Source organism: Chiloscyllium plagiosum, chromosome 23, assembly GCF_004010195.1.
Source record: "Chiloscyllium plagiosum isolate BGI_BamShark_2017 chromosome 23, ASM401019v2, whole genome shotgun sequence".
In the NCBI taxonomy this organism is placed as follows: Eukaryota; Metazoa; Chordata; class Chondrichthyes; order Orectolobiformes; family Hemiscylliidae; genus Chiloscyllium; species Chiloscyllium plagiosum.
Window position 1 is genome coordinate 17134491 of NC_057732.1, and position 27856 is coordinate 17162346.

The 27856-nt window shown below is 39.7% G+C and overlaps 1 protein-coding gene across 2 annotated transcripts in view; it reads right to left on the reverse strand.

The window, feature by feature from the left end:
* Positions 1 to 19551: 19551 nt before the first annotated feature.
* The window catches only part of LOC122561657 (proton myo-inositol cotransporter-like), a 149594-nt gene continuing 141289 nt past the window's right edge, over positions 19552 to 27856 (reverse strand). For both annotated transcript variants that reach the window (XM_043713609.1, XM_043713608.1), the window contains one exon: positions 19552 to 19680. In XM_043713609.1, coding sequence (XP_043569544.1) covers positions 19580 to 19680 — 101 coding nt within the window. In that variant the 3' untranslated portion in view covers positions 19552 to 19579. The remainder of the gene's footprint in view (positions 19681 to 27856) is intronic.

A 27856-nucleotide genomic window follows, 5' to 3' on the forward strand; every position in this document is an offset into this window, starting at 1 on the left:
TGAGGATATGCAGGTCTTTGGACTCCTCCATCGTCAGTCCACAACAAAACGACGGTTGGAGGAGGAACGCCTCATCTTCCGGCTAGGAACTCTCCAACCACAAGGGATGAACTCGGGTTTCACCAGTTTCCTCATTTCCCCTCCCCCCACCTTGTCTCAGTCAAATCCATCGAATTCAGCACCGCCTTCCTAACCTGCAATCTTCTTCCCGACCTCTCCGCCCCCACCCCCGTCTGACCTATCACCCTCACCTTGACTTCTTTCCACCTATCACATTTCCGACACCCCTCCCCCAAGTCCCTCCTCCCTACCTTTTATCTTAGCCTGCTGGACAAACTTTCCTCATTCCTGAAGAAGGGCTTATGCCCAAAACGTCGATTCTCCTGTTCCCTGGATGCTGCCTGACCTGTTGCGCTCTTCTAGCAACACATTTTCAGATATGGAGGATAGTGGGCTAGTGTAGGTTAGGTGGGCTTGGATAGGCGCAACATCGAGGGCCAAAGGGCCTGTACTGCGCTGTATTTTTCTACGTTCTATGTTATGTTAACAGGTGGAGGAGAAAGTGGATATGTTTAGTTCAGAGGAATCAGTTGAGTTGCAACAGAAAGCTGAAAAAAAAAAGACAAATCAAAAATTCACAATTTTGCTAGTGGAGGGAAAGTGTTAGTGTTATTTCCAGTGATAGGTACACCTTTAAAAGCAAGGTTTAGTGGACTTACAAATCGAAAGGAGATTGAGTGAGATGAATTATCTGATCAGAATGCCAGACAGAATGAAATCTCTCAGTGTGTCATATGAATACTCTAAAAAGGTATTTTGATGGGAAGGGAAAGCAAAAGGAGAACGTGTTACTGGTTACAACACAGAGTGAAGAACCATGTTCATGATTATGAATTGGATATTCTTCAAATTAAATTGGACAATGAGGAAGTTCTCAAAATTTAGGATGAATTATTGTGTTATCTTCCAAAGGAAAATTGAAATGACCTGAAAGAGTTATTAAAATCACATGGGAAAATATGTGAGAGTAAGCTGAGGAAGTACTAATCTAATTACATATGATATAGATAGCGGAAATGTTATTCCAATTAAGCAACATCCTTATAGATTTAACCCTCTAAAGTTAGCACAATTCAAAAAAGGGATTGAAGCATACTCCAAGACAACAAAATCGAACTGGGTTTCAGCGACTGGAGCTCACCCATAGTAATGGTGTAGGAAATACAGATTTTTATGGGAATGTAAATGTAGTTTGCAATACAACTGCTGATAATTGAGGAAGATTGTAAAATGAAAAATAAACTAAAACTTCATAAATCTTCATTTTCTCAATAATTATTCTCTTCAAATTAAACTCATTAATATGCAAATACTTCTTTGTTTTAAGATTGCTGCAAAATTCCATGACAGAGTGTTCAGTTCTACATTCAAACCATGGTGAAGAGTATGTTTCTTTCGCAATGCAAGATACACTTCCTCCATCTCAGAAAGTTACAACCCAACTTACAAGAACAAAACAGAACATGAACTTTTATGGTAGAGATTTTCCTTTGACTCAGTGTCTCAATTTAGAAAGTAATAAACCTTTAACCAACAACATCTGTCAAAAGAACTTTATGCAAGATCCTTTGGTTCAAGGTGAAAACAGTTTTATAATAAATACTTCCTCTTCAGGGAGTAACATGTGCAGAACATCAGTTGTAGGTAAGAAAAGTATTATTCAAAACAGAAAAGGTGAAAGCATTTTCACACAACCAACTGCCAATTTATTTGAAGAAACAGTGGATAAAGATCATCCCAATGAAAATAATTTATGTGACAAGCATTTTCAAGAAAGCAACTTAGAGTTCAATGTTCAAAAAAACAATGGCTTTTTCAGAAGTTTTGAAAAATCTTGGAGATCCTTGAATTACAGAAGAACAGGTTGGTATTGCAAACAACCAATTGCTTACTAACTCTATTGTGTTATGATCACTCCTTAGGTAAGGCTCTACAAGTTATGATTCCAGACAGGAAATTATCAAGCTCCAAAGGAAGGATGTACTAGCTTCCTGTTTTTATTCACCCACCCTTCAGTTGGTTGCAATAGGGTTAATTTAAAAAAGGATTTCTTTCTTTATGAATGCTTTTCTCCCAGACCAAACAAATGTATTTCTCAACTGGGTCCAGAATCCAGTTTAACCAGGCTTGAGTTAATGACAAAGATTATTTCTTCCAAACGCCAGAGAAGAAATAATAATGCTGGACACAGACAGATTAGAAATGAGAAACGACTTCAAAGATAGATCAAAGATTGGTTTCTGGTTTGAAAACAGCACACAGTGGAATGTTGTAGTGACTTGTTGAGTGTTATTCATTAAGATTAGATTACATTCCCTACAGTATGGAAACAGCCATTTGGCCCAACAAGTCCAAATTGACCTTCCGAAGAGTAACCCACCCAGACCCATTCCCCTACCCCATATTTACACCTGACTAATGCCCCTAAACACTATGGGCAATTTAGCATGGCCAGTTCACCTGATCTGCACATCTTTGGATTGTGGGAGGAAACTAGAAGAAGCCCATGCAGACATGGGCAGAATATGCAAACTCCACACAGACAGTCACCCGAGGCAGGAATCAAAACTGGGTCCTTGGCGCTATGGAGCAGCAGTGCTAACCACTGAGCTACCATGCCAACCCCCCTCCCCCCAGCTCTGCGTATATCTTACCCCTCTCACCCTACACCTATGCCCTCTAGTTTTGGAAAACCCCACCCTAGGAAAAAAGACCTTGTCTATTTATGCTATCCTTGCCCCTCATGATTTCATAAATCTCTAAGGTCACCCTTAGCATCCAATGCTCCAGGGAAAGCAGTCCCAACCTATTCAGCCTCTCCCTATATCTCAGATCCTCCAATCCTGGCAACATCCTTGTAAGTCTTTTCTGATCCATTCAAGTTTCACAACACCCTTCCGATAGTAAGGAGACCAGATTTGCATGCAATATTCCAAAAGTGGTTTAACCAATGTCCTGTCCAGCCGCAACATGACCTTTCAACTCCTATACTCAATGCTCTGACCAATGAAGGAAAGCATACCAAATGCCTTCTTTACTATCCCATCTACGTGCGACTCCACTTGCAAGGGACTATTGACCTGCACTTCAAGGTGTCTTTGTTCAGCAACACTTCCCAGCACCTTCCCATGAAGTGTATAAGTCCTGCTCGGATTGGCTTTTCCAAAATGCAGCATCTCGCTTTTATCTAAATTAAACTCTATCTGCCAATCCTCAGCCCACTGGCCCATCTGATCAAGATCCTATCATACTCTGAGGTAACCTCCTTCATTGTCCAATATACTTCCAATTGTAGTATCATCTGCAAACTTACTAACTATACCTCCTATGATCACATCCAAATTATTTATGTAAATGTCAAAAAGTAGTGGATCCAGCACCAATCCTTGTGGCACTTCACTGGTCACAGGCCTCTCGTCTGAAAAGCAACCCTCTACCACCACTTTGTCTTCTACCTTCAAGTCATTTCTGCATCCAAATGGCTAGTTCTTCCTGTATTCCATGACACCTAACCTTGCTAACTAGTCTCCCATGAGGAATCTTGTTTAACGCCTTACTGACGTCCATGTAGATCACATCCACCGCTCTGCCCTCATCAATCCTCTTTGTTACTTCTTCAAAAAACTCAGTCAAGTGCGTGAGACATTATTTCCCACGCACAAAGCCATGCTGACTATCTGTAATCAGTCCTTGCCTTTCCAAATACATGTAAATCTTGTCCCTCAGGATTCCCTCTAACAATATGCCCATCACTGATGTCAGGCTCACGAGCCTATCGTTCCCTGGCTTTTTCTTATTATCTTTCTTAAAAAGTAGCACTACATTAGCCAACTGTCAGTCTTCCAGTACCTCACCTGTGACTATCAATGATACAAATATCTCAGCAACGGGGCCAGCAATATTACCCTAGCTTCCCAAAGTTTTAGGGTACACCTGATGCATTTTAACTCATCCAGCACCACCTCATCTGTATAATGGACAATTTTCAAAGTGTCACCATCTACTTTCCCACATTCTGTATCTTCCATGTCCTTCTCCACAGTAAACACTGATGTGAAATACTTGTTTAGTATCTCCCCATCTCCTGTGGTTCCGCACATATGCTGCCTTGCTGATCTTTGAGGGGCCGTATTCTTTCCCTAGTTACCCTTTTGACCTTAATATATTCATAAAATCCCTTTGGATTCTCCTTATCCCTATTTACCAAAGCTATCTCATATCCCTTTTTTGCCCTCCTGATTTCCCTCTTAAGTATACTCCTGCTACTTTTATATTCTTCTAAGGATTCACTCAATCTCTCTGTCTATATCTGACAGATGCTTCCTTAGTTTCCTTAACCAAAACCTCAATTTCTCTAGTCATCCAACATTCCTTACACCTCCCAGCCTTTCCTTTTCACCCTAATTGGAATGTACTGCCTCTGGACTCTCATTTTCCAGCTGCCCCTTTACCTACAAACATCAGCCCCCAATCAGCTTTTGAAAGTTCTTGCTTGATACAGTCAAAATTGACCTTCCTCTAATTTAGACTTCAACTTTTAGATCCAGTCTCTCCTTTTCCATCACGAATTTAAAATTAATGGAATTATGGTCGCTGGCCCCAAAGTGTTCCCCCACTGAGACCTCAGTCACCTGGCCTGTCTTATTTTCCAAGAGTTGGTCAAGTTTTGCACCATCTCTAGTCGGTACATCCATGTATTGAATTGGAAAATGTTCTTGTACACACTTAAATTCCTCTCCATCTAAACCCTTAACATTGTGGTCCTCCCAGTCTATGTTTGGAAAGTTAAAATCCACTACCATAACCACCCTATTATTTTAACAGATAACTGAGATCTCTTTACAAATTTGTTTCTCAATTTCCTGCTGACTATTGGGGTATCTATAATACAATCCCAATAAAGTGACCATCCCTTTCTTATTTCTTAGTTCCACCAAAATACGTTCCCTGGATGTGTATCCAGCAACATTTCCCTAAGTACAGCTGTAATGCTATCCCTTATCAAGAACGCCACTTCCCCTCCTCTCTTACCCCCCCCAACCCTTCTATTCTTCTTATAGTATTTGTATCCTGCAACATTAAGCTGCCAGTCCTGTTCCTCCCTGAGCCATGTTTCTGTAATTGCTATGATATCCCAGCCCCATGCTCCTAACCATGTCCTGAGTTCATTTTCCTTCCCTGTTAGGCCGCTTGCATTGAAATAAATGCAGTTTAATTTATCAGTCCTCCCTTGTTCTCTGCTTTGTTCCTTCCTAGCCTGACTGTTTGACTTACTCCTTTTCCCAACTATACCATTCGCAGATTGATCTCTTTCTTCACTCTTTCTCCCTCCTCCCTCCCCCCCACCTTACTAGTTAAAATCATCTTGAGCAGCTCTAGCAAGTGTTCCTGCCGGTATATTAGTCCCCTTCCAATTCAGGTGCAATCCTTCCTACTTGTACAAGTCACTTCTACCCTCGAAGAGATTCCAATGATCCAAAAATATGAACCCTTCTCTCCCTGTACCAACTCCTCAGCCACACATTGTTCTGCTCTATCCTCCTATTCTTACCCTCACTAGCTTGTAGAATCTGGAGTCCAGATATTACTCACCTCGAGGACTTTCTTTTTAAATTTCTGCCTAACATTCTGTATTCTCCCTTCAGAATCTTATCTTTTTCCCGTCCTATCATGTTGTTTCCAACGTGTACAGCAACCACGTGCTGGTCCCTCTTCCCTTTGAGAACATTCTGCACTCAATCAGACATCCTTGATCCTGGCACCAGGGACGCAATACACCATTCTGATTTTTTGCTTCTGGCTGCAGAAACATCTGTCTGTGCCTCTAACCAGAGAGTTCCCTATCACAATCGATTGCTTGGAACCTGACATACCCCTCATTACTTTAGAGCCATTCTCAGGACCAGAAATTTGGTTGTTAATGCTACATTCCTCTAAGTGTCCATCACCCTTTACATTTTCCAAAGCAGCATACTTGTTTGAGATGGAGATAGCCACAGGAAAGTCCTGCACTAACTGCTTACCTTTCCTGGAGTTAACCTATCTATCTTCACTTTTCCCCCACCTATAACTACCATCATCACACCCCCAGTTGTGTAATTTCCTCATTGCCTCTATTCCTTCAATAGATCCATGCGATCTGATAGAATGCACAACCAAAGACACTTCCTGCAGACATAATCATCACTAACTTGGAAACTCTCCCTAAACTCCCACATCTGACAGAAAGCACATATCACTCTACTAAAGGCCATCTTTGGTCCTTCACAGTCTACAGACCCAGAAAATAGCACTGTCTTTTTGCTCTAAAGAAAACCTGCTCCGGGCTAACTTAGTACTTATGGTTAATATTTTAAAAATTTAATCAAGAGACAGTTTTCAATAAAACATACAATCAAGAAAAAACCCACTCTACTCATGACTGCAGATTTACAGCAAGGTCACCCGTTAAAATCTATGCACTTATCTGTTCTTGTGTTGAGAGTTCTCCCACACCGGTTTCTCCAAGGTCAGCTGTAAATTTCACTTTGTTCATTTTTCCTAGGTGCACTATGATGTCCAGAGATAGATAAGCTCAAGTACAAAGGCAGTAACTGTGCAGATTCACTGCAGCGTAGGTTTCTTCCTCTCTGACCTTCACTAGCCATGTGGTAACTGCCTTTTGCCTGTCTTTCTCCCTTTTAAAAGTGCCATTGTTTTGACAGTTGTCATAAGGCTTCCTAATATCTAAACTTCAGCCCCCTGGCATTAAAAATCAAAATTTCATTTGTCTTCATAATTAATTCTGCACTTGCACAAGAATACATGGATCTCTCTTTGGTGCAATTTTTGGAGTGTCTCTCAATTTAAGTAACAGTCTGCCTTTTAATTGTTTTTACTGAAGTCTATGACCTCTCACTTTTCTACATTAAACTGAATCTACAATTTTCTTGCCCACTCACTCAATCCTTTGCAAATTCCTGAAAATCCCTGATCCCATAGTTTCCTATTACAAATTATACCCAGACTTAACTCATTGCTTGGAATAGCTAATATATTCATATTCAAGATAAAATTGAAAGATTTCGGTCAATGGCACATTTAATGCAAGAATTTTGCAAATCTGCCAACTAATTTCCAATCTTCCTACCTTTAAAACAAAATTTGTCTACCATTTGCAATAACTGGTGCATCATGTAAATTGATCATGACATTTGGGAAGCATGATGGGCTTCTAGCCTGTCAGATTGGTAACAATTAAAACAGTGAAGCAGTGAAACTGATAGTAGAGATGGGAAGGTAAAAACAATGATTGCAGATGCTGGAAACCAGATTCTGATTAGTGGTGCTGGAAGAGCACAGCAGTACAGGCAGCATCCGAGGAGCAGTAAAATTGACGTTTCGGGCAAAAGCCCTTCATCAGGAATACAGGCAGAGAACCTGAAGGGTGGAGAGATAAGTGAGAGGAGGGTGGGGAGAAAGTAGCATAGAGTACAATAGATGAGTGGGGGGGGAGGGGAAATTAGATAACTGGTGAAGTCCACATTGATGCCTTGGGGTTGAAGTGTTCTGAGGCAGAAGATGAGGCGTTCTTCCTCCAGGTGGTGAGGGAGTGGCGATGGAGGAGGCCCAGGACCTGCATGTCCTCAGCAGAGTGGGAGGGGGAGTTGAAATGTTCGGCCACAGGACAGGCCACAGGGTTGATTGGTGTGAGTGTCCTGGAGATGTTCCCTAAAGCGCTCTGTGAGAAGATGTCCAGTCTCCTCAATGTAAAGGAGACCGCATTGTAAAGGGATACAATAAATGACATTTGTGGAAGTGCAGGTGAAACTTTGATGGATGTGGAAGGCTCCTTTAGGGCCTGAGATGGAGGTGAGGGAGGAGGTGTGGGCGCAGGTTTTGCAATTCCTGCGGTAGCAAGGGAAGGACCTGACGAGGTAGTCATGGAGGGAACGGTCTTTACAAAAGACAGGAGCGATTAAGGAGGAGGAACAGTATGTGAGAATATATGGGGAGGCTGTTTGGGAAGAAATGTGTGTGAAGAAAGAGAATCTGATTTTAATGTGGGTGCAGCTAGTAGGGAGAAGCAGCTTCACTAAGTAAATCTTCCGATTTTAAAAATGTACACAGCAAAACTTGATTCACCAATCTTTAAGAGCCACCTGAGCTTAATATCACCTTATCCATTGTAACAATGTCAAAAATTTATTTGAAAGTTGACATTACAAAACTTATATGATAGATAGCACCTGTATACTGAAACCCAATTCCTAAAATCAAGCTCAGAAAGATAGGCCACCACACTGTAATGGGTGGGGACATGAACATATATGTTTTGTCTTGCCAGTAAGATTGTTTTTAAAAGCCAGTTGTAGGGGTGATTTAAACCTTAGATTATTGACATATGCAAAAAGTAAAAATGCACTGATCAACAATATTTTCAAAGTTATAAATAGTACATTGAAAATGATATTGATCAATGCATTTTTACTTTTTGCATAGGTTATAAATATAAATAATTTAGAAGTTATAAATAGTACATAGTATGAACACTTTAAGCTGCAGTAAAAGGCCATGTTCCAACTTTTAAGTTGGAGAAGATATCTGGGAACTTTGAGGTCTGTCCATAGTTAGTAATTTACAAGTGTGCATGTTCCATGTATAGTATAAACCATAAGCTTTTTGAGGTCCTTAATACACCAGTTCTTTTTTGCAGAGACGTCTTTCTTTTTGGTCAGATTTCATGTTCATAGAATCTCTGAGCAATTTTAATATCATCCATTGCTCAACATTTCAATGCCCCCTCCCACTCCACCAAGGATATGCAGGTCTTTGGACTCCTCCATCGTCAGACCACAACAAAACGACGGTTGGAGGAAGAACGCCCAAGGATATGCAGGTCTTTGGACTCCATCGTCAGACCACAACAAAACGACGGTTGGAGGAAGAACGCCCAAGGATATGCAGGTCTTTGGACTCCATCGTCAGACCACAACAAAACGACGGTTGGAGGAAGAACGCCCAAGGATATGCAGGTCTTTGGACTCCATCGTCAGACCACAACAAAACGACGGTTGGAGGAAGAACGCCCAAGGATATGCAGGTCTTTGGACTCCATCGTCAGACCACAACAAAACGACGGTTGGAGGAAGAACGCCCAAGGATATGCAGGTCTTTGGACTCCATCGTCAGACCACAACAAAACGACGGTTGGAGGAAGAACGCCCAAGGATATGCAGGTCTTTGGACTCCATCGTCAGACCACAACAAAACGACGGTTGGAGGAAGAACGCCCAAGGATATGCAGGTCTTTGGACTCCATCGTCAGACCACAACAAAACGACGGTTGGAGGAAGAACGCCCAAGGATATGCAGGTCTTTGGACTCCATCGTCAGACCACAACAAAACGACGGTTGGAGGAAGAACGCCCAAGGATATGCAGGTCTTTGGACTCCATCGTCAGACCACAACAAAACGAGTAGTTGCAGAAGATGGATTGTTCCACATATCCTACGAAGAGGCAGGCATAGCTGGGGCCCATGCGGGTGCCCATGGCTACTCCTTTCGTTTGGAGGAAGTGGGAGAATTGGAAAGAGAAGTTGTTCAGGGTGAGGACCAGTTCAGTCAGTCGAAGTTCAGGGTGAGGACTAGTTCAGTCATTCTCCCACAATAATGAAGAAGGCAGTTAGTACACTTTCCTTTATTAGTCAGACCATTGAGTATAGGAGTTGGAAGATCATGTTGTGGCTGTACAGGGCATTGGTTAGGCCACTTTTGGAAAATTGCATGCAATTCTGGTCTCCCTCCTATTGGAAGGATGTTGTGATACTTGAAATGGTTCAGAAAAGATTTACAAGGATGTTGCTAGGATTGGAGGGTTTGAGCTAGAGGGAAAGGCAAAACAGGCTGGGGCTGTTTTTCCTAGAACATGGTAGGCTGAGGCGAGACCTTAGGAGGTTTGTAAAATCGTGAGGTGCATGGATAGGGTAAATAGACAAGGTATTTTCCCTGGGGTCGGAGAGTCCTGAACTTGAGGGCATAGGATTAGGGTGGGAGGAGAAATATTTAAAAGGGATTTACAGGGCAACTTTTTCACGTGAAGTGTGGTGTGTGTAAGGAATGAGCTGCCAGAGGATGTGCTGGAGGCTGACACAATACAACATTTAAAGGGCTTCTGAATGGGTACATGAATAGGAAGAGTTTATAGGGATATGGGCCAAGTGCCGTCAAATGGGATTAGATTAATTTAGGATATCTGGTTGACATGGACGAGTTGGACCGAAGGGTCTGTTTCTGTGCCGTACATCTTTATGACTCTACTCCACAGTGTATCTCGACATCCACTCATGACCCAACACCCCATATGGCTTTGTATGTGTCAGCTGCTTTCAAGCAATATTGTTGGATGTCATTTAAGTTCTATTTGTGCAGTATCAACAAAAGATGATTAAATATTACATAGAGATAAGCACAATTTTGGTAAGGAGTTACAACACCCTTATATTATTGCAGTTCCTAACTGTGTACAATATTTTATGTAAATGAGCATCATTTTGCATAATGAAGTAAATTTGAGATACAGGTACATACGCCATACTTTCAAAAACAAACATTGCAGATTTTTGCTACTACCAGAAATGATTGATTGTTATCATTGAATTGTAAATGAACAATGTTTCAAGTTGACAGCTCATTATGGGAATTGATTTTTTTTCAGTGCTGAACGATTCATTTGAAAGTAGTCAATCTCCCAGCTACTCCCCAAAAGAAACTGACAGTTGTTGTAGTGTATTTTCTGACTTGGTGAGTATGCAACAACATCTTATCAAATTTTGTGGTTACTCAGATATGTTTATGAGATCACATGGTCGCAATAGTAGCCACTAGCTAATGGGTTAATGTGCCCACTAATTTTTCTTTGTTTAGGGCAAATTAGAAACTGTCTAAATTCTACGGTCTTATCCATGGGCAGATTATACTTTAAAAACCACAGAAATTTTGGTGTGGCCCGTTAGTCCATGCATTTTACAAGGAACAGTGATCATGATTCTTACCCATAATATTGGTCAGTTTGAATTTCAGTGGATAGATATTACGTCAGCACTGGATAAAGCACTTGGAACTTTTGTATGTCAACAATTGTGTAAACTGTAGCAGGTAGAATTCTGATTGGTTATCTCCCCTGTGTTCTGTGGGAGAGAAAAAAAACCTCAGGATTTCCCTATAAAAGTGCTGGCACAAAGCAAAAGCATATTGCATGAATTGAATCTCAATTAGGAATCTATGAAATGAACAATATGTGAACTTCTTCAGAACAATCTGTACCTAAAATTATTTCAGTGAGTCTATAATGACAATAGTCTGAGACATCTGCAAGGAGAGAACTGCAGGTGCAAATTTGCCTGGGATTATTTATCACATAATGGGAATGGATGTGATAAGATGATGATGTTTAGCATGATGCAACAGTGACATAAATAATCTTGTGCAAGAAGCCATGAGAAAAGCTTAGAATAGTCTTTACTATCATCTTAATGATCATCTAGTTTGATCAGCCCATGGATCATTTTAATTAAAACATTAAGAAACAGTATAAGTTAAGCACACATTACAGCAATCAGCTGATTTGTGTGAGCACTGTTTGGAAACCCACAACAAACCAACTTGCATGCAGAGTCACAATATAGCATACATTGGATATATTAAAGGCGATCTCTGTTAAAGGCAAGATACATATTAAGTTGTTCTAGTGAAAGATGTGGTTACAAAGAACAGTATTATCTGCAATAATGTAAATAAGTGTTTGAAGAAACCTGCTAGAGTCAGATACCAATCACTAGTTAAAGGGAAACCCTTACAGGCCGCAACCTAATAGAAAAGAGAAGGATCACCATCGCCAAAATGTATAAGTCTTGTGGTGACAAAAACCATGTTAGCAGTGGTGAAGACTTCAGTTTAACACAAATTGAGGATATAAAATGAAATGAGTGATAGTCAAGTAGAAAGGTATCAAAATAAATAAAGAAAGTCAGAAGACTTGCCTAGAGAGAAGGTATGCTGAAAGCTGATAGCGAGAAGCAGTCGCTGACTCTTCCTCTAACCATTCAAAAATTTTGATGGCCTGCAGAAAGGTTAGTCCTATGAAAAGAGCAATTCCAAGAAAGTATTGAATAGTGGCAAGTTTGCATGCAATGCAGCACAAGCACAAATGTGTATATTGCTTTATACTGATGACATCATTAAGAAAGTAGATAACAATGTCAAATCCATCCTACAGGCAACATGTATTTCAGAAATGTGGGATTTTTACCAAATTACATCTCGGTCTTGTTGAATGCATGGTTTGAGACTGGATCGAAGCTTTATCTTCTAAGTTGCCAACAATTTCAAGCAGCATTTTTCTTTAGACAGTGGGTGTTGCAATCAAAGACCTTTTGAAGAAATGAGGAGCGAAATCTCTCACAAACGTTTGACTACACCAAAAAGACTGTTTTAGTTCTGCTACTGTAATGATCCTATATCCATGGTAAATGGTGTGTTGTATAAAGCAGTTGGACTATAAAGGTTAATTCTGAAATTTAGGAGTTGCTCTGTCCACCAATGTATAAATTAATGTTTCTGGAAGAAGCTATGAGATTCTAGTTTGCTGTTAGTCAGTTCTGTAGTGCACAACCATGAAGCTTAGAACAAGTTAGTATCTCTTAGGAGATAACTACATATCATGAGTAGTGCTGATCTGGTTAACCAGCCTTTTCATTTGTTATGCAATAAATTACTTTGTTACTTAGGTATACACCTTCTTCTGCCAATGAGTTTACTAATCGTTAATTCTTCATCATTTGATACTTATAATAGTCTGCAGGCCTTACACAACAGGTTGGTGGCAGCATATCTACCCTATTTAAGTAGATACTATTACCACCAAGTGACAGTTGTACATATCACTTACAACAGAGATACAATGTGAAGATCTACTGTATCCAATGATGGACCATTAAACTGCTACACCCTGATGCAAAATAGAGCTTTTGACATACAAGACCCTTTTACTTTAAATACCTAAGCTCCAAACAACAATAGAGTTCTCAGTTGTGCCTGATCTATGAGACCACAAGAAATACAAACAGGGGTGGGCCGTTCAGCCCCTCAAGTCTGCTCTGCTGATCAATTGGATCAAGGCTGATCCAATGATACTCATGTCAACTTTCTTGCCTTTTCCCCATTTACCCTTGATTCCCCTATTGATCAAGAATCTGTCTGATCTGTAAATCAGAAAGACTCTACCCTCACAGCTTGGTGGTAAGGGGTTCCAAAGATATTCAACTCTCCGACTAAAAATATTCTTTCTCATCTCAATCATAAATTGGTGCCTCTTAATTCTGAGACTGTGCCCATTGCTCCAAGACTCTCCTGTGAAGGGAGATGTCCACTCAGCATTCACCCGGTCAAGTCGCTTAAGAATCCTGTATCTTTTAATGAGATCACCTTTCATTTTCTACATTGCAATGAGTAGAATCCTGACCTTTGCTCATAAGTCAATCCTTCCATACCAAGGATCATCTTAATGAACTTCTCTGAACTTCCTCCAATGAAATAATATCTTTCCTTAAATAATGGGACCAAAGCTGCTCTCAGTACTCCAGATGCTCTCACCAGCATTTTGTACAGAAGACATTGCTACTGTTGAACTTCAAACCACTTGAAATAAGGACCAACACTCCATTAACCTTCTGAATCTTTCTGCCACCTTTCTGTGCTTTGTACAGAAGTACCCTGAAGTATCTTTGTGTTGCAGCTTTCTGCAGGTTTTTTTCTCTATTTAATTAATACTGTTCTTTTGTTCTCCTTCCCAAAATGAACTTTAGAATTTCCCACATTATACTCCATTTGCCAACTTTTTGCCCACTTAAAAAAAACTATAAATATCGGTGTGTAAATTGGTTTGTTTGCATCCTCCTCACAACCTTTCCTTTCCATGTACTTTTGTGTCATCTGCAAATTCTGCTACACTACATTCACTTCTTTCCTCCAAGTCATTAATATATATTGTAAACAGTGCAGTTCCAGCTGAACTCCACTGGTTATAGGTGACCAACCTGAAAAAGAACTCCTTAGATTCACTTAGGAGCAAATGACTGCACATAAGAGAATCTGAACTGAAAACAAAAAAAGCCACAGATCCCAGTGGGTCAGGCAGCATACATGGAGATAAAGCAAGAACAAGAAGATTGACGTTTCGGGCAAAAGCCCTTCATCAGGAATTAGTTAACGAGAGCTCAGTATCGAGTTCAACATCTTCAAATATTGAACCCATTCCTTCCCTTTCTTTTAGCTTTGCCTCTTACATTCTCTGTCACCCTCCTCCCCTCCCTGCCCCCCCCAGTGGGATTGTCTGTTCTTTCCAGTCTGGCAGTTAGGCACACCATTGTTCTGCCATTCTCACATTCCGATCACTTTTAACCTGAAATATCAACGTCCTTTCCACCCCAGCACTCAAACTCCCCTCTCCCATTAAATTGTTAATACTGCCCCCTCCATACTTCAGCTCTGAAGAGTCATCTGGACTCTAAATGTGAGCTTGCTTTCTCTCCATCGATGCTGTCTGACCCACTGTGATCTCTGGCATTTTTTGTTTTCAGCCCTTATCCCCTACTTGCTATTTCTTGCCCAATTGCTACTTTTCTATCCATGCCAATATGCTGCTTAACCTTTTGTGAGGTACCATGTTGAATGCTGGTTGGAAGACCTGATACAGTGCAACCACTGGTTCCTCTCTAACCAAGTGTTTGAGACTTTATAAAAAAAAACTAATAAATTAGTCAGACATGATTTCACTTTCATGAAGCTAAGATAATTTTACTTGATTAAATTGTGATTCTCCAAATGATCTGCTATTACTACCTTAATAACTGATTCCAATACTGTTCCAACAGTAGATTTTCAGCTAATTAGCCAATGATTACCTACTTTTTGCTTCCCTCCCTTTTTTGAATGGGGATATCTCTGACAATTTTGTAATCCTTTGGTATTTTTTCAGAATGCAAGGATTTTTGTAAAATTACAACCACTGCATCCACTCTCTAGGTAGCTACATCTTTCAGGATAGAGGATGCATGTATGTGCCTTTAGCCCCATTAGTTTGTCTAATACTACTTCTTCAGTGGTGATGATATGTAATTCCTTCCCCATATTCTTTAGTATGAAGCATCTCCCACTTGTTTAACTCCTCTACCATTTCCTTGTTCCCTATAACCATCTCCCTAGTTTCAGTCTCGAAGGAGTTTATGTTCATTTTAACCAAATTCTTCCTCTTAATATATTTTAGCAAGCTTTATTGCAAGTTATGTTTCTCGCTAGTTTGTCCTTGGGCTTTTTTTCTTACTTTATTCACTTTTTAGTCCTCCTTTGCCGGATTTTGAATTTACCCAGTCTTTGGGGCTATCACTGACTTTGGTCTCCTTTTGTGCTTTTCTCATTCAATATAATGTTCTCTTTAACTTCCTTGGCTTATCCCTCTCTAAGAATTTTTCCTCCTTACTGAAATGTATTTGCACCGAGAGACATGAATTCCCTCCTCAATGTCTGCCACTGCTTGCTTAGTGTCATTTTGGACAATCTATCCCCCACTTGAGCTTATTTAAAGTTAAAAACAGTTGTTTCTGACCTAACAAAATACAAATATCCAGTACTTAAGAATTAAGTGACACTTATTAAACAAGTTTTTCTAAATACTTCTTTAAAAAGCACTGAAAGCAATATATATGTCTCTTATTTTCGGGGTCCAAGATCCTTGAATTTTGCCAGCATTAGGGAATTATTATTCTTCTGTAGAACTATCACTAAGAAGAATTACAGCACAGAAGATATGATTATCTGTATCAAGAAAGAATAGAGTTTCAAACTCTTAACCCTAATTTCAGGAGTAAATTGTCCGAATTAATCTTTTCCACTGGAGTAAGGTAAGGGCCATTTGGTGTCACCCTACTTCGAACTAGAGTCAGCTCGGTTGAGACAAACACCCCTCTTTATTTCTTTAAGCTTCATGATTCACAATTTATTGGGTGAACAAATGAGGTCACCCTTTTCGATACAGAGTGGTTGTACAAATACGGTCATATCTTATTACCAATAAAGTCACATCTTATCAATAAACAATTCATCTCAACATTCCCTAGAAGACTAAAACAATTGAGAACAAATGTTTCTAACAATATCTGGATGATTTTTTAAAATATGTTTTGTTCTATTGCTAGTTAGTAAATTAAACCTATGAAAAACACATGATATTTTTCATTATACATGATAGTTTAAGCTAAGTCTCAGTACAAGGTAGACAAACAGGAGACTGGAAGAACACAGCAAGCCAGGCAGCATCAGGTGATGGAGTAATCAACGTTTTGGGTATTAACCTGAACTTTGGATTCCAGCATCTGCAGTATTTTTGTCTCAGTACAAGGTACTGGGTTCAAGCATTTTGTTTATTTCTTGAAAGCTGACAAAGAGGCCTTGAACTGCACTTAATGTAATCATTTGACAACTGTTTGAAGCAAGACTGTTGGGCATCTTTTAGCCATTTTAAATCAGCAAGACCAATTCCTTGCAAGCAGCTACCTCAATTGCTTTATTCTCTCACTAGAAGAAATTCTCAACATTTTAGTTGGTTTAAGATAAAATCTATATTGCTTCAAACCAACATTAAAACAATTATTCCAAAAGAGAAAATGCTGGAAAATCTCAGCAGGTCTGGCAGTATCTGTAAGGAGAGAAAAGAGCTGGCATTTCGAGTCTAACTGACCCTCTGTCAAAGCTCTTTTAAAACAATTATTATTTCCCTATCAAAACCACACAATGTATTCATAATTATATAAATACATGATTTGCATTTCAGGGCAGAAAATTTGCAAATATGGTTCCAATACAAATAATAGAGGACAATCATATTAATTTAGATCTATTAATTGTACATTCATAGTGGGTAAAAATGATTCAATATATTGAAAATGAACATTTAAAGTAGTTATAACAAGGACCAGTTCTGAATGGTTTAATGAATTATAGTCTACTATTTCATATGTTAAACCAGTAGAGGTCAAGAGATCTTAAATAGTTGAAAGTTTCATTTAAGACCCATTGAAGATTAACCAAAAGTGATAAATTGAAATGCTGCAGCAGTCAGAACATACACATTATGTTCACCAGTGATCCACTGCTGTTAGAATTCCCTGACATGGAAAAATACACAAGCACGTAAATTAGGAGTAGGCCATTCAGCTCTTAAGCATGCTTCACTATTAAATAAGACTGATCAGATAACTTCAAAACTGCATGCCCACCTACCCTTGATGATATTTCATTCCTTAACAAGAGTAAATCCTTCTCTGCCTTAAAAATATTCAAGCACTCTGTCTCCATTGCCTTTTCACAAAAAGAGTTCCCAAGAAATTCAACTCTTAGATAAAAATTCATTTCCTCTTCAAATGGTTGACCTAATTTTTAAGCACTGACTCATAGCTCTAGATTCTCCCACAGGAAGAAATATCCTCTCTTCATCAACCTTGCCAAGATCTTGTTTCAATCAAGTCACACTGAACCCTTCTAATTTTCAGTAGATGCAAGCCTAGCCTGTCCAAGGTTTCCTCAGAAGACAAACTCAGAATTCCAGATTTTTGTCTAAGCTTTAGACTAATAACTTGTTGACCTATTTTTCACCAGCAAATCCATGTAAACAAGTAATGAAGATAGAAACTAGAAAACTCTATTTTAACATTCTATCCTTTCTGCCATTCACTGATGATGATCCATGACTAATCTGTGTTCAAACACCATTTATCCATTTTGCCCTTTATTCCTTAGCTAAAGTGAACTATCTTAATTGCTTATTAAATTGTTGTTAAAAACAAACAATGCATCATCAATATTCACTGCATTGGTACCATTCCCTTTTTGACATTGGGTTTCCCCATTTGGGAAAGTAAAGCTGCATTTGCAGTTTCAATCTTTACAAGTGTTATCGCTATTCCCTTTTGGAGCAATTGCTCTTATATCTTATCACTAAGAAACATCTTTCAACAGCTGTCCTCCCCAGTCTGGTTTATGAGGAAAGTGAGACAAGCACATCTGGATTCAGTCTGGAGGAAGGACTATAACAATAATTTGCAATATGGCAGTTAGTAATGTTTTAGGTACCCAAATCTAAAGCCAGAGCTCAGACTTTCTCCATATGAACTGCTTAATTTACATTTGGTAAAGCACAAAAATAGGAAGCAATTCTTGTTACTGTGAGATTCAACTTCCCCTCACCACAACATTGGATGCATCATTCATTTCCCTATATCAATTAACTTCAAATATAGCAAAGAGATTCATCCTGGATCTCAGATAATGTAGTGATGAAAGCTTAGATTATTGAACTGTATGAACCATATGAATAAATTCACTGCAGTAATCATTTACAACTTATTTTCAATTTTACAGTCAGAATTAGATGGTCAAATCATGCAGCCAGATGTTTCAGCTACCAATAAAGGCAATGTTCAGAAAAAACCTTTCAATGTCCAAGCTGTGGGAGAAAACTTTGATGTTGAAAATGTACCATCACAAGAATACCTCAGAGAAATCAACTGTGCAAGCCAACCTTGTTGTTATCCCATCAGTCAAAAAGTGAGTAGTGACTCAATGGAGTCAAATGTGCTTATTATGGAACAGAAAGAAAAACTAGATCAGTTTGTTCCATCCTGGATGAATTATTCAACAAGAATTTGTACCTCAGCTCAAAATGCTTTGGACAGCAAATCACTTCAGGTTCAAAATGCATGGACACAAACTGAATCCTCACTCATGTGTAAGAGGTCAGATATTGCCATACAATGCAGCTTATTAAATGCCGCAACGAGTCCTGGGAACGAACCAAACAGTCTCAGTGGTGACAGCAGCAATCTTGGGCATACCAGTGGGAGACAGTACGATCCATCAAACATTGAAAAAGATCAGAGTTTAGATAACCATTTTGAGGAACTGAATGATACAAAATGCTTTAATGTTAAGGGATGAGAATACTTATACAATCGCCATATGCAATAGATTTCTGATTCCTTGCTAGCCACAGCAAGACGGAAATTCAAAGTAAAAAGACTAAAAGGCTAAAGCCATCCCTTCAAAATGAAAGTGAAGTCTCCAACTTATCTAGTATTAGCAATGTAATTGATCAAAAGTAATTAGTCACTAAGTTATTTTGAATACATAGCATTCTAAATGCCATGAACAGGTAAAACTTTATAGTCCTTCAGGTTCGGTTTCATATTGGGAATCTGTAATTAATCACTTGTCCTGATCTCTGACTGTAACATAACTTCGTTATTCCACTGCTGGCTCACTGCATGAATACATTGTCTCCAAAGAATAAGCCATCCAGACAAAATTGATCCTTGGATCAATATTTAATTTGCAAAGAGTTTTATTGTTCAAAGATACAGACAGATTTCAAATTAATTCCAGAATGGTTCTACCTAGTCTTTTGCCTTTAAATCACCTTGTGTCCCTTTAGTGGATTTTCTTCTTTGTTATTTGCATGAATGTTGAATTGCTCAAATGGGAAACAGCCAGTTGAGTAAGACTGCTAGTGCCAATGGAGCCACCTGAGTCTGTGTGTTGGGAAGGGAATAAAAGAAAAGAATTTAGAATTAGCAAAGACCAAATTGCATCTCCTAGTAAGTATTTTCTGCCTTTACAATAAAAGGACATACAGTTTATGGTCTATGCACAAATTAGCATTTTAAAAAATCTTTTTTTCTTGCCTGAAGATACCGTTATTCCCAAATTTTCCACTACTGACAATGATATTGGTTAACCTCACTCCCCAGAAACAGATCTTCCTCCTATCTCCTTGGACTAGGAAAATATTGATCTAAAATAGTATCCTGAATATATTTTAGATGCTCTTTCTGTTCTACAAATTTTATACCATAACTATTCCATTCTAAATAAGGAGAATTAAAGTTTTTCATTATAACTGCTCTCTAGTTTTTGCGTCTCTAATTTTTTTGCAAATTGTTCCTTTTTTGAAGTAACGGACAATCTCAAGGGCACGGAACAATATGGTGTTATCGTGGAGGAGGAAGCCATTTAACCCATTGTGTTTGCATTAGCTAGTTGAGGATCATGACTTAATGATATTCTTCCACCCTATGCACATTATTTAAACAGAAAAAAAAATGCCCTGGATATCATAATTGAATCTGCAACCACCATATTCTCTGATAATGCATTCTTGATGTAAATCAGTTGCTGTGTTAAAAAGTTTTTCCTCACACATTTATTTCATTTACAAATCACTTAAATCTGTGCCCTTCTGTTTACCATTGTTTTTACAAGCAGGTAGTTATTTTCTTTTTGATTTGTCCAAACCCCTCGCGATTTTGAAAATTTGTATCCTCTCAGTTTTCCTCCGACAGGAAAAGGCTGTCTTTATAACTAAAGCTTCTCATGCCAGGAACCATTCTCTAAACTTCTTCTCCAATCCCTCAGAAAATGTGTTGCCAAAAATGCTACATAAGACTGAACCTGAATTCTAACTATTATTACTTCCTTGTTGTACTCAACGCCATTATTAATAAAGTCTAGAATACTGTATTTTCTATATACTAATCTCTCCACCTGTCCTGCCACCTTCAATGACTTATGCACATATGTCCCCAGGTCTCTCTGCTTCTGCATCCTTTATTTTATACTGTCTTTCCATATTCTAAGAAAGTGTATGATCTCTCACTTCTCAGAAATTCTCAGCTACCTACCTTCACACTTGACAAGCTTGGCAAAATCCTTTTGAAGTTTGACACCATCTTCCTCACAGTTGACTATGCTTCAAAGTTTCACATCAACTATTGTGTGGCACTGCGTTGAATGGTTTTGAACATCTCTGCATATCATATCAACATTATCCTCATAAATTTTGTTGCCTCTTAAAAATACTCCAAAAAATTAGCTGCCATATTTTCCCTTAATAAAGCCAATGCTGGCTGTCCCTATTTAACCCACATTTGTCCACGTAACTATTAATTCTATCCTGAATTATTCTACTAAGTCTAACTGACTGGTCTATAATTGCTGGGCTTATTCTTGCAATTTTTCTTGAACACAAGAGTGTATTGTTTTCCTCCAATGCTCTGGAATCATATCAAAGTCCAGAGAAGAGTGAAAGATTATGGCCAGTGCTTCGGCAATTTCGACTCCTGTTTCCTTCGATATCCTTGGATGCATCGCATCCTATCTGGATGCCAAGTCAACTCAAGGCATCAACAGTTTATTCAAAGTTTATCAACTTTTGAACTCGAGTGACTGAATGGCTTCCTTTTTCATTTTGGCCTAGGTAACATCAGCATCCTTGGTGAATACAGATGCTAAGTATTCATTTAATAGTTCAGCCATGTGCCCTGCCTCTACATGTACAGATTAGAAAGGTTAACCTCTCAGAATGTTGACTTAGCAGCAGTGAAGAAATGGTGATTTAGTTCCAATTCAGGATGCTACGTACCTTAAATGGGAAGTTGTAGTGGTGGTACCCTCATATAGCTGTTGTCCTTGATCTTCTAGGTGTGGGCGTGGGTGTGAAAGCTGCTGTCAAAGGAATTTGATGACTTGCTGCATTGTATATTGTAAGTGGCGGACACTGTTGCCACTGATATTCAAGGTAGACTGAGTGATTGTCAAATGCAGCAGACTAAATACCAATCAAACAGGCATGCTTTTTGAATTGAAGCTGCACATGTCCAGGCGAGAAGATGGTGTTCCATTACTCTCCTTCGAGATAGTGGACAGGCATTGGGGAGTCAGGTGGTAAAATATTTGCCACACAAATTCTAGCCTCTGATCTGTTCTAGAAGACACTATTATAATGGCTGATTCAGTTCAGTTTCTCCAGGATGTAAACAGTGGGGAATTCATCAGTTTTAATGTCTTGAATGTCATGTACAAATGATTAGATTTTCTCTTGTTTCAGATAGTCATTATCTGGCACTTGTGTGGCGCAGACATTTCCTTTTCACTTATCAGCCCATGCCTGAATGCTATCTAAGTCTTACTGCAAAGGACATGGATTGCTTCAGTATTGAAGTGGATCTGAACATCAGCAAACATTACTATTTCTGATCAAGGGATTGTCATTGATCAGTAGCTGAAGATAGTTGGGCTTAGGAAACGACCATAAGGAACTCCTGCAATAATGTGGAATGATTGATCTCCATCAATCATTCACATTTTCCTTTTTGTTAGGTATGACTCTAACCTGCAGTTTTCTTTGTTTCCCATTTTAGGAGGCTCTTTGACATACTCAGTCTAATGCTATCTCTCAAACTGGCATACTATAAACAAAGTCAAGGTGATAAAGGATTGGGTGGAATAGCTTTCAGTTCAGAAGGCACTTGCATCAGTAAGGGGATAGAAGGGAAATGTTCTGATGGGATGGGCTTTATATAAAACATTACAGCGCAGTACAGGCCCTTCTGCCCTCAAAGTTGTGCCAAATTGTGGAACCAGTCTGAAGCCCATCTATCCTACACTATTCCATTTTCATCCATATGTTTATGCAATGACCATTTAAATGCCCTTAAAGTTGGCAAGTCTACTACTGTTGTAGGCAGGGCTTTCCACGCCCCTATTACTCTGAGTAAAGAAACCACCTCTGACATCTGTCCTATATCTATCACCCATCAATTTAAAGTTATGTCCCCTTGTGCTAGCCTTCACCATCAGAGGAAAAAGGCTCTCACTCTCCACCTTTTAAACCTCTAATTATCATATGTCTAAATTAAGTCACCTCTCAACCTTCTTCTCTCTAATGAAAACAGCCTCAAGTCCCTCAGCCTTTCTTCATATGACCTTCCCAACATGCTGGTAAATCACCTCTGAACTATTTCCAAAGCTTCCACATCCTTCCTACAATGCAGTGACCAGAATTGTACACAATACTCCAAGTGCGGCCACACCAGAGTTTTGTACAGCTGCAACATGACCTCTTGGCTCTGAAACTCAATCCCTCTACCAATAAAAGCCAACACACTGTATGCCTTCTTAACAACTCTGTCAACCTGGGTGGCAATTTTCAGGCATCTATGTACATGAAGACAGAGATCTCTCTGCTCATCTACACTGCCAAGAATCTTACCATTGACTATAGCACACTTTAGTCCTGCTGCGCCCTCCAAAGTGAATTACCTCTCATTTTTCCAAACTAAACTCCATTTGCCACCTCTCAGCCCAGCTCTGCAGCTTATCTATGTCCCTCTGTAACGTGCAACATCCTTCGACCCTGGCCACAACTCCACCGATCTTAGTGTCATCTGCAAATTTACTATGCCCTCCTCCAGGTCATTTATAAAAATGACAAACAGTAGTGGACCCAAAATAGATCCTTGCGGTACAACACTAATAACTGAACTCCAGGATGAACATATCCCATCAACTACCACCCTCTGTCTTCATCTAGCCAATTTCTGATCCAAACCACTAAATCACCCTGAGTCTCATGCCTCCATTTTTGTGCAATAGCCTACCATGGGGACTTCTATCAAACTCCTTATTGAAATCCATATACAACACATCAACTGCTTTACCCTCATCCACCTGTTTGGTCACCTCAAAGAATTCAATAAGGTTTGTGAGGCTCGACCTACTCTTCACAAAACCGTGTTGACTATCCCTAATCAAATTATTCCTTTCCAGATGATTATAAATCCTATCTCTTATAACCTTTTTCCAATACTCTACCCACAACCGAAGTAAGACTCACTGGTCTATAATTACCAGGATTGTCCCTACTCCCCTTCTCGAACGAGGGAACATTTGCTATCCTCCAATCTTATGGCACTATTCCTGTCAACAATGACAACAAAGATCAAAGCCAAAGGTTCTGCAATCTTCTCCCTAGCTTCCCAGAGAATCCTAGGATAAATCCCATCTGGCCCAGGGGATTTATCTATTTTCACTCATTCCAGAATTGCTAACACCTCCTCCTTGTGAACCTCAATCCCGTCTAGTCTAGAACTCTGTATCTCAGTATTCTCAATAACATTGGTTTTTTTCCAGCGTAAATACCAATGAAAAATATTCATTTAGCACTCCTCCTATCTCTTCAGACTCCACGCACAACTTCCCACCCTTGTCCTTGATTGGCCCTAATCTTACTCTGATCAGACATTTTATTCATGATTTACCTCTAGAAAGCTTTACGGCTTTCCTTGATTCTATCTGCCAATGACTTCTCATGCCCCCTCCTGGCTCTTAGTTCTCTCTGTAGGTCTTTCCTTGCTAGCTTGTAACTGTCAAGCGCCCTGAGCCCTCATGTCTTATCCTAACATAAGCCGCCTTCTTTCTCTTGACAAGAGATTCAACTTCCTCAGTAAACCATGGTTCCCTCACTCGACCACCTCCTCCTGCCTGACAGGTACATACTTACCAAAGGACAGTAGTAGCTGTTCTTTGAATAGGCTCCACATTCCAATTGTGCCCACTCCCTGCAAATTCCCTCCCCATCCTATGCATCCCAAATTTTGCCAAATTGCATCATGATTGCTTTTTCCCCAGTTATAACTCTTGCCCTGCAGTATATACCTATCCCGTTCCATTACTAAAGTAAACATAACTGAATTGTGGTCACTATCACCAAAGTGCTCACCTACCTCCAAATCTAACACCTGGCCAGGTTCATTACTCAGTACCAAATCCAGTGCGGCTTCACCTCTTGTTGGCCTGTCTACAAACTGTGCCAGGAAACCCTCCTGCACACAGTGGACAAAAACTGACCCATCTAGAGTACTCTAACTGTAGTATTTGCAGTCAATATTTGGAAAGTTAAAGTCCCCTATAATAACTGTCCTGTTACTCTCTTTCCTATCCAGAATCATCTTTGCAATCCTTTTCTCTACATCTCTGGAACTATTCGGAGGCTTTTGGAAAACTCCCAACAGGATGACCTCTGCTTTCCTGTTTCTCATCTCAGCCCATACTACCTCAGTAGCGAAGTCCTCAAACATCCTTTCTCCCACTTTAATACTGTCCTTGACTAACAATGCCACACCTTCCCCTCTTTTACCATCTTCTCTGTTCTTACTGAAACATCTAAATCCCAGAACCTGCAACAACCATTTCTGTCCCTGCTCTATCCACGTCTCCAAAATGGTCACAACATCGAAGTCCCAGGTACCAATCCATGCCTCAAGTTCACCCATCTTATTCCGGATGCTCCTGGCATTGAAGTAGACACACTTCAAACCACCTTCCTGCTTGCTGGTGCACAGTTGCAACCTTGAAACCATATTTCTGACCTCACTACTCTTCAACCTCCTCAACACTGGAACTAGAATTTACATTCCCATCCCCTGCTGAATTAATTTAAAATCTCCTGAACAGCATTAGTAAATTCACAAAGACAGTCAAGTGAAAAAGGATTCATGGAAGGGGTTGTGTCAACAATGGTTAACCAGGGAAGGTAAAGAGAATCAAATTTAAAGGAAAAAAACATAAAATGTGGCAAAGATCAGTGGTAAACCAGAGAACTGGATAAGTTTTTGAAACCAACAAAATATGCAAAACATAGGAGGAAATGAACTTTGAGGGTAAACTTGGAAGTATTATCAAGATGGATAGTAAAAGCTTCATATACAAAAGAAAAGCTAAAGTGAACATTGACTCTTTTACAGAATGAGATTGGGGAAATAGTAATGGGGAATCAGGAAGTGGCAGAGAAGTTGAATACTTTTCATCAGAGTTCAGAATAAAACACATTAATAGCATTTCAAATTACTGAATATTCAAGGTGCAGAAGAAGGGGAGGAAATAATACAATAATTATCACCAGAGAAGTAGTGTTGGGGAATCTAATGAGGCTAAAAACCAATAAGTCTGATGGGATGCATCCTAACATATTAAAGGAAGTACCCATAGTGATAGTAGATGCAGAGGAAGTAAATCTTTGAGGAATCCTTAGATTCTGGAAAAGTTCTAATATGTTGGAAAACTGCGACATAAACACTTTTATTTACAAAAGCAATGGACAAAATTAGGTAACTATAGGCCAGTGGCTGAACATTTGTTACTGTTGAAAGTATTTGAGTCTATTGTAAAGGATGTATTCACACTGTATTTCGAAATCTACAAAAGGATCAAGCAGATTCAGCGTGGCTTCACGAAGCGGAAATCATGCCTGACAAATTTACTAGAATTCTTTGAGGAGGTAAGAAGCAGGTAGAGGGAAGCAGAAGAAGGCATTTGATAAGGTATCACCTATTAGGCTATTTAATAAAAAACACATGGTGTTGTAGTAGGAAAGTAACATGGAGAGAGGATTAAATAATTAATAGAAGACAGATGAGGGAGAAGAAGTGTATTTTCAGGCTGACAACCTGTAATTTGTGGAGTGCTAGAGGGATCATTGCTGGTGCCACAATTGTTTACCATGTGGAGTTGTATGAGGGAATGGAATATAGAAATAGAGAGGCTTTGCAAAAAACTGTTCAAGGCTCTAGTAAGACCACAGCTGGAATACTGTGAACAGTTGTGGGGAAGGAAAGATAAACTTGCATTGGAGACAGTCCAGAAAAGGGTAAAAATCACACAACACCAGATTTTTAACTTTGTACACTCCAGTTCAACACCGGCATCTCCAAATCAGAAAAGGGTATGGAGGGACAATTTTATGAGGAGAGGTCGAGTAGATTGGCTGCGCTCAGAATCATAGAGTCATAACGCATGGAAACAGAGCCTTCGGTCCAACTAGTCCAAATCAACCATGCTACCAAACTAAACTAGTTCCATTTGCCTGCTGTAGACCCATATCCCTCCAAATATTTCCCATTCATGTACTTATCCAAATGACTTTTAAATTTTGTAACCTTACCTTCATCTATCACTTCCTGTCAGTTCATTCCACAACCAAACCACTCTGTATTCAAAGTTGCCTCTCGTCCTTTTTAAAACTTTCTCCTCACCTTAAGGAAAAGACTCTTGCTATTCACCACATCTACGCCCATCATGATTTTTAAATTTCTCAGATCACCATTCAATGTCCTACGTTCCAGTGAACAAAGTCCCACCTATTTTTATAGTTCTCCATTCCTGGCAACATCCTGATAAATCTTCTCTGAACCCTCTCCTATCGCAGGGCTACCAGAACTGCACACTGTACTCCAGAAGAGGCCTCACCAACATTCTACGCAACCTCAACACCATGTCACAACTCATTGCAATATGTTGTGGTTCTGTTCGCCGAGCTGGAAGTTTTTGTTGCAAACGTTTCGTCCCCTGGCTAGGCGACATCATCAGTGCTTGGGAGCCACCTGCGAAGCGCTTCTTTGATGTTTCCTCCGGTGTTTATAGTGGTCTGTCCCTGCCGCTTCCGGTTGTCAGTTTCAGCTGTCCGCTGTAGTGGTCGGTATATTGGGTCCAGGTCGATGTGTTTGTTAATGGAGTTTGTGGATGAATGCCATGCCATGTGAATGGCATTCATCCACAAACTCCATCAACAAACAATTCCTAGAGGCATGGCACTCATCCACAAACTCCATCAACAAACAATTCCTAGAGGCATGGCACTCATCCACAAACTCCATCAACAAACAATTCCTAGAGGCATGGCACTCATCCACAAACTCCATCAACAAACAATTCCTAGAGGCATGGCACTCATCCACAAACTCCATCAACAAACAATTCCTAGAGGCATGGCACTCATCCACAAACTCCATCAACAAACACATCGACCTGGACCCAATATACCAACCACGACAGCGGACAGCTGAAACTGACAACCGGAAACGGCAGGGACAG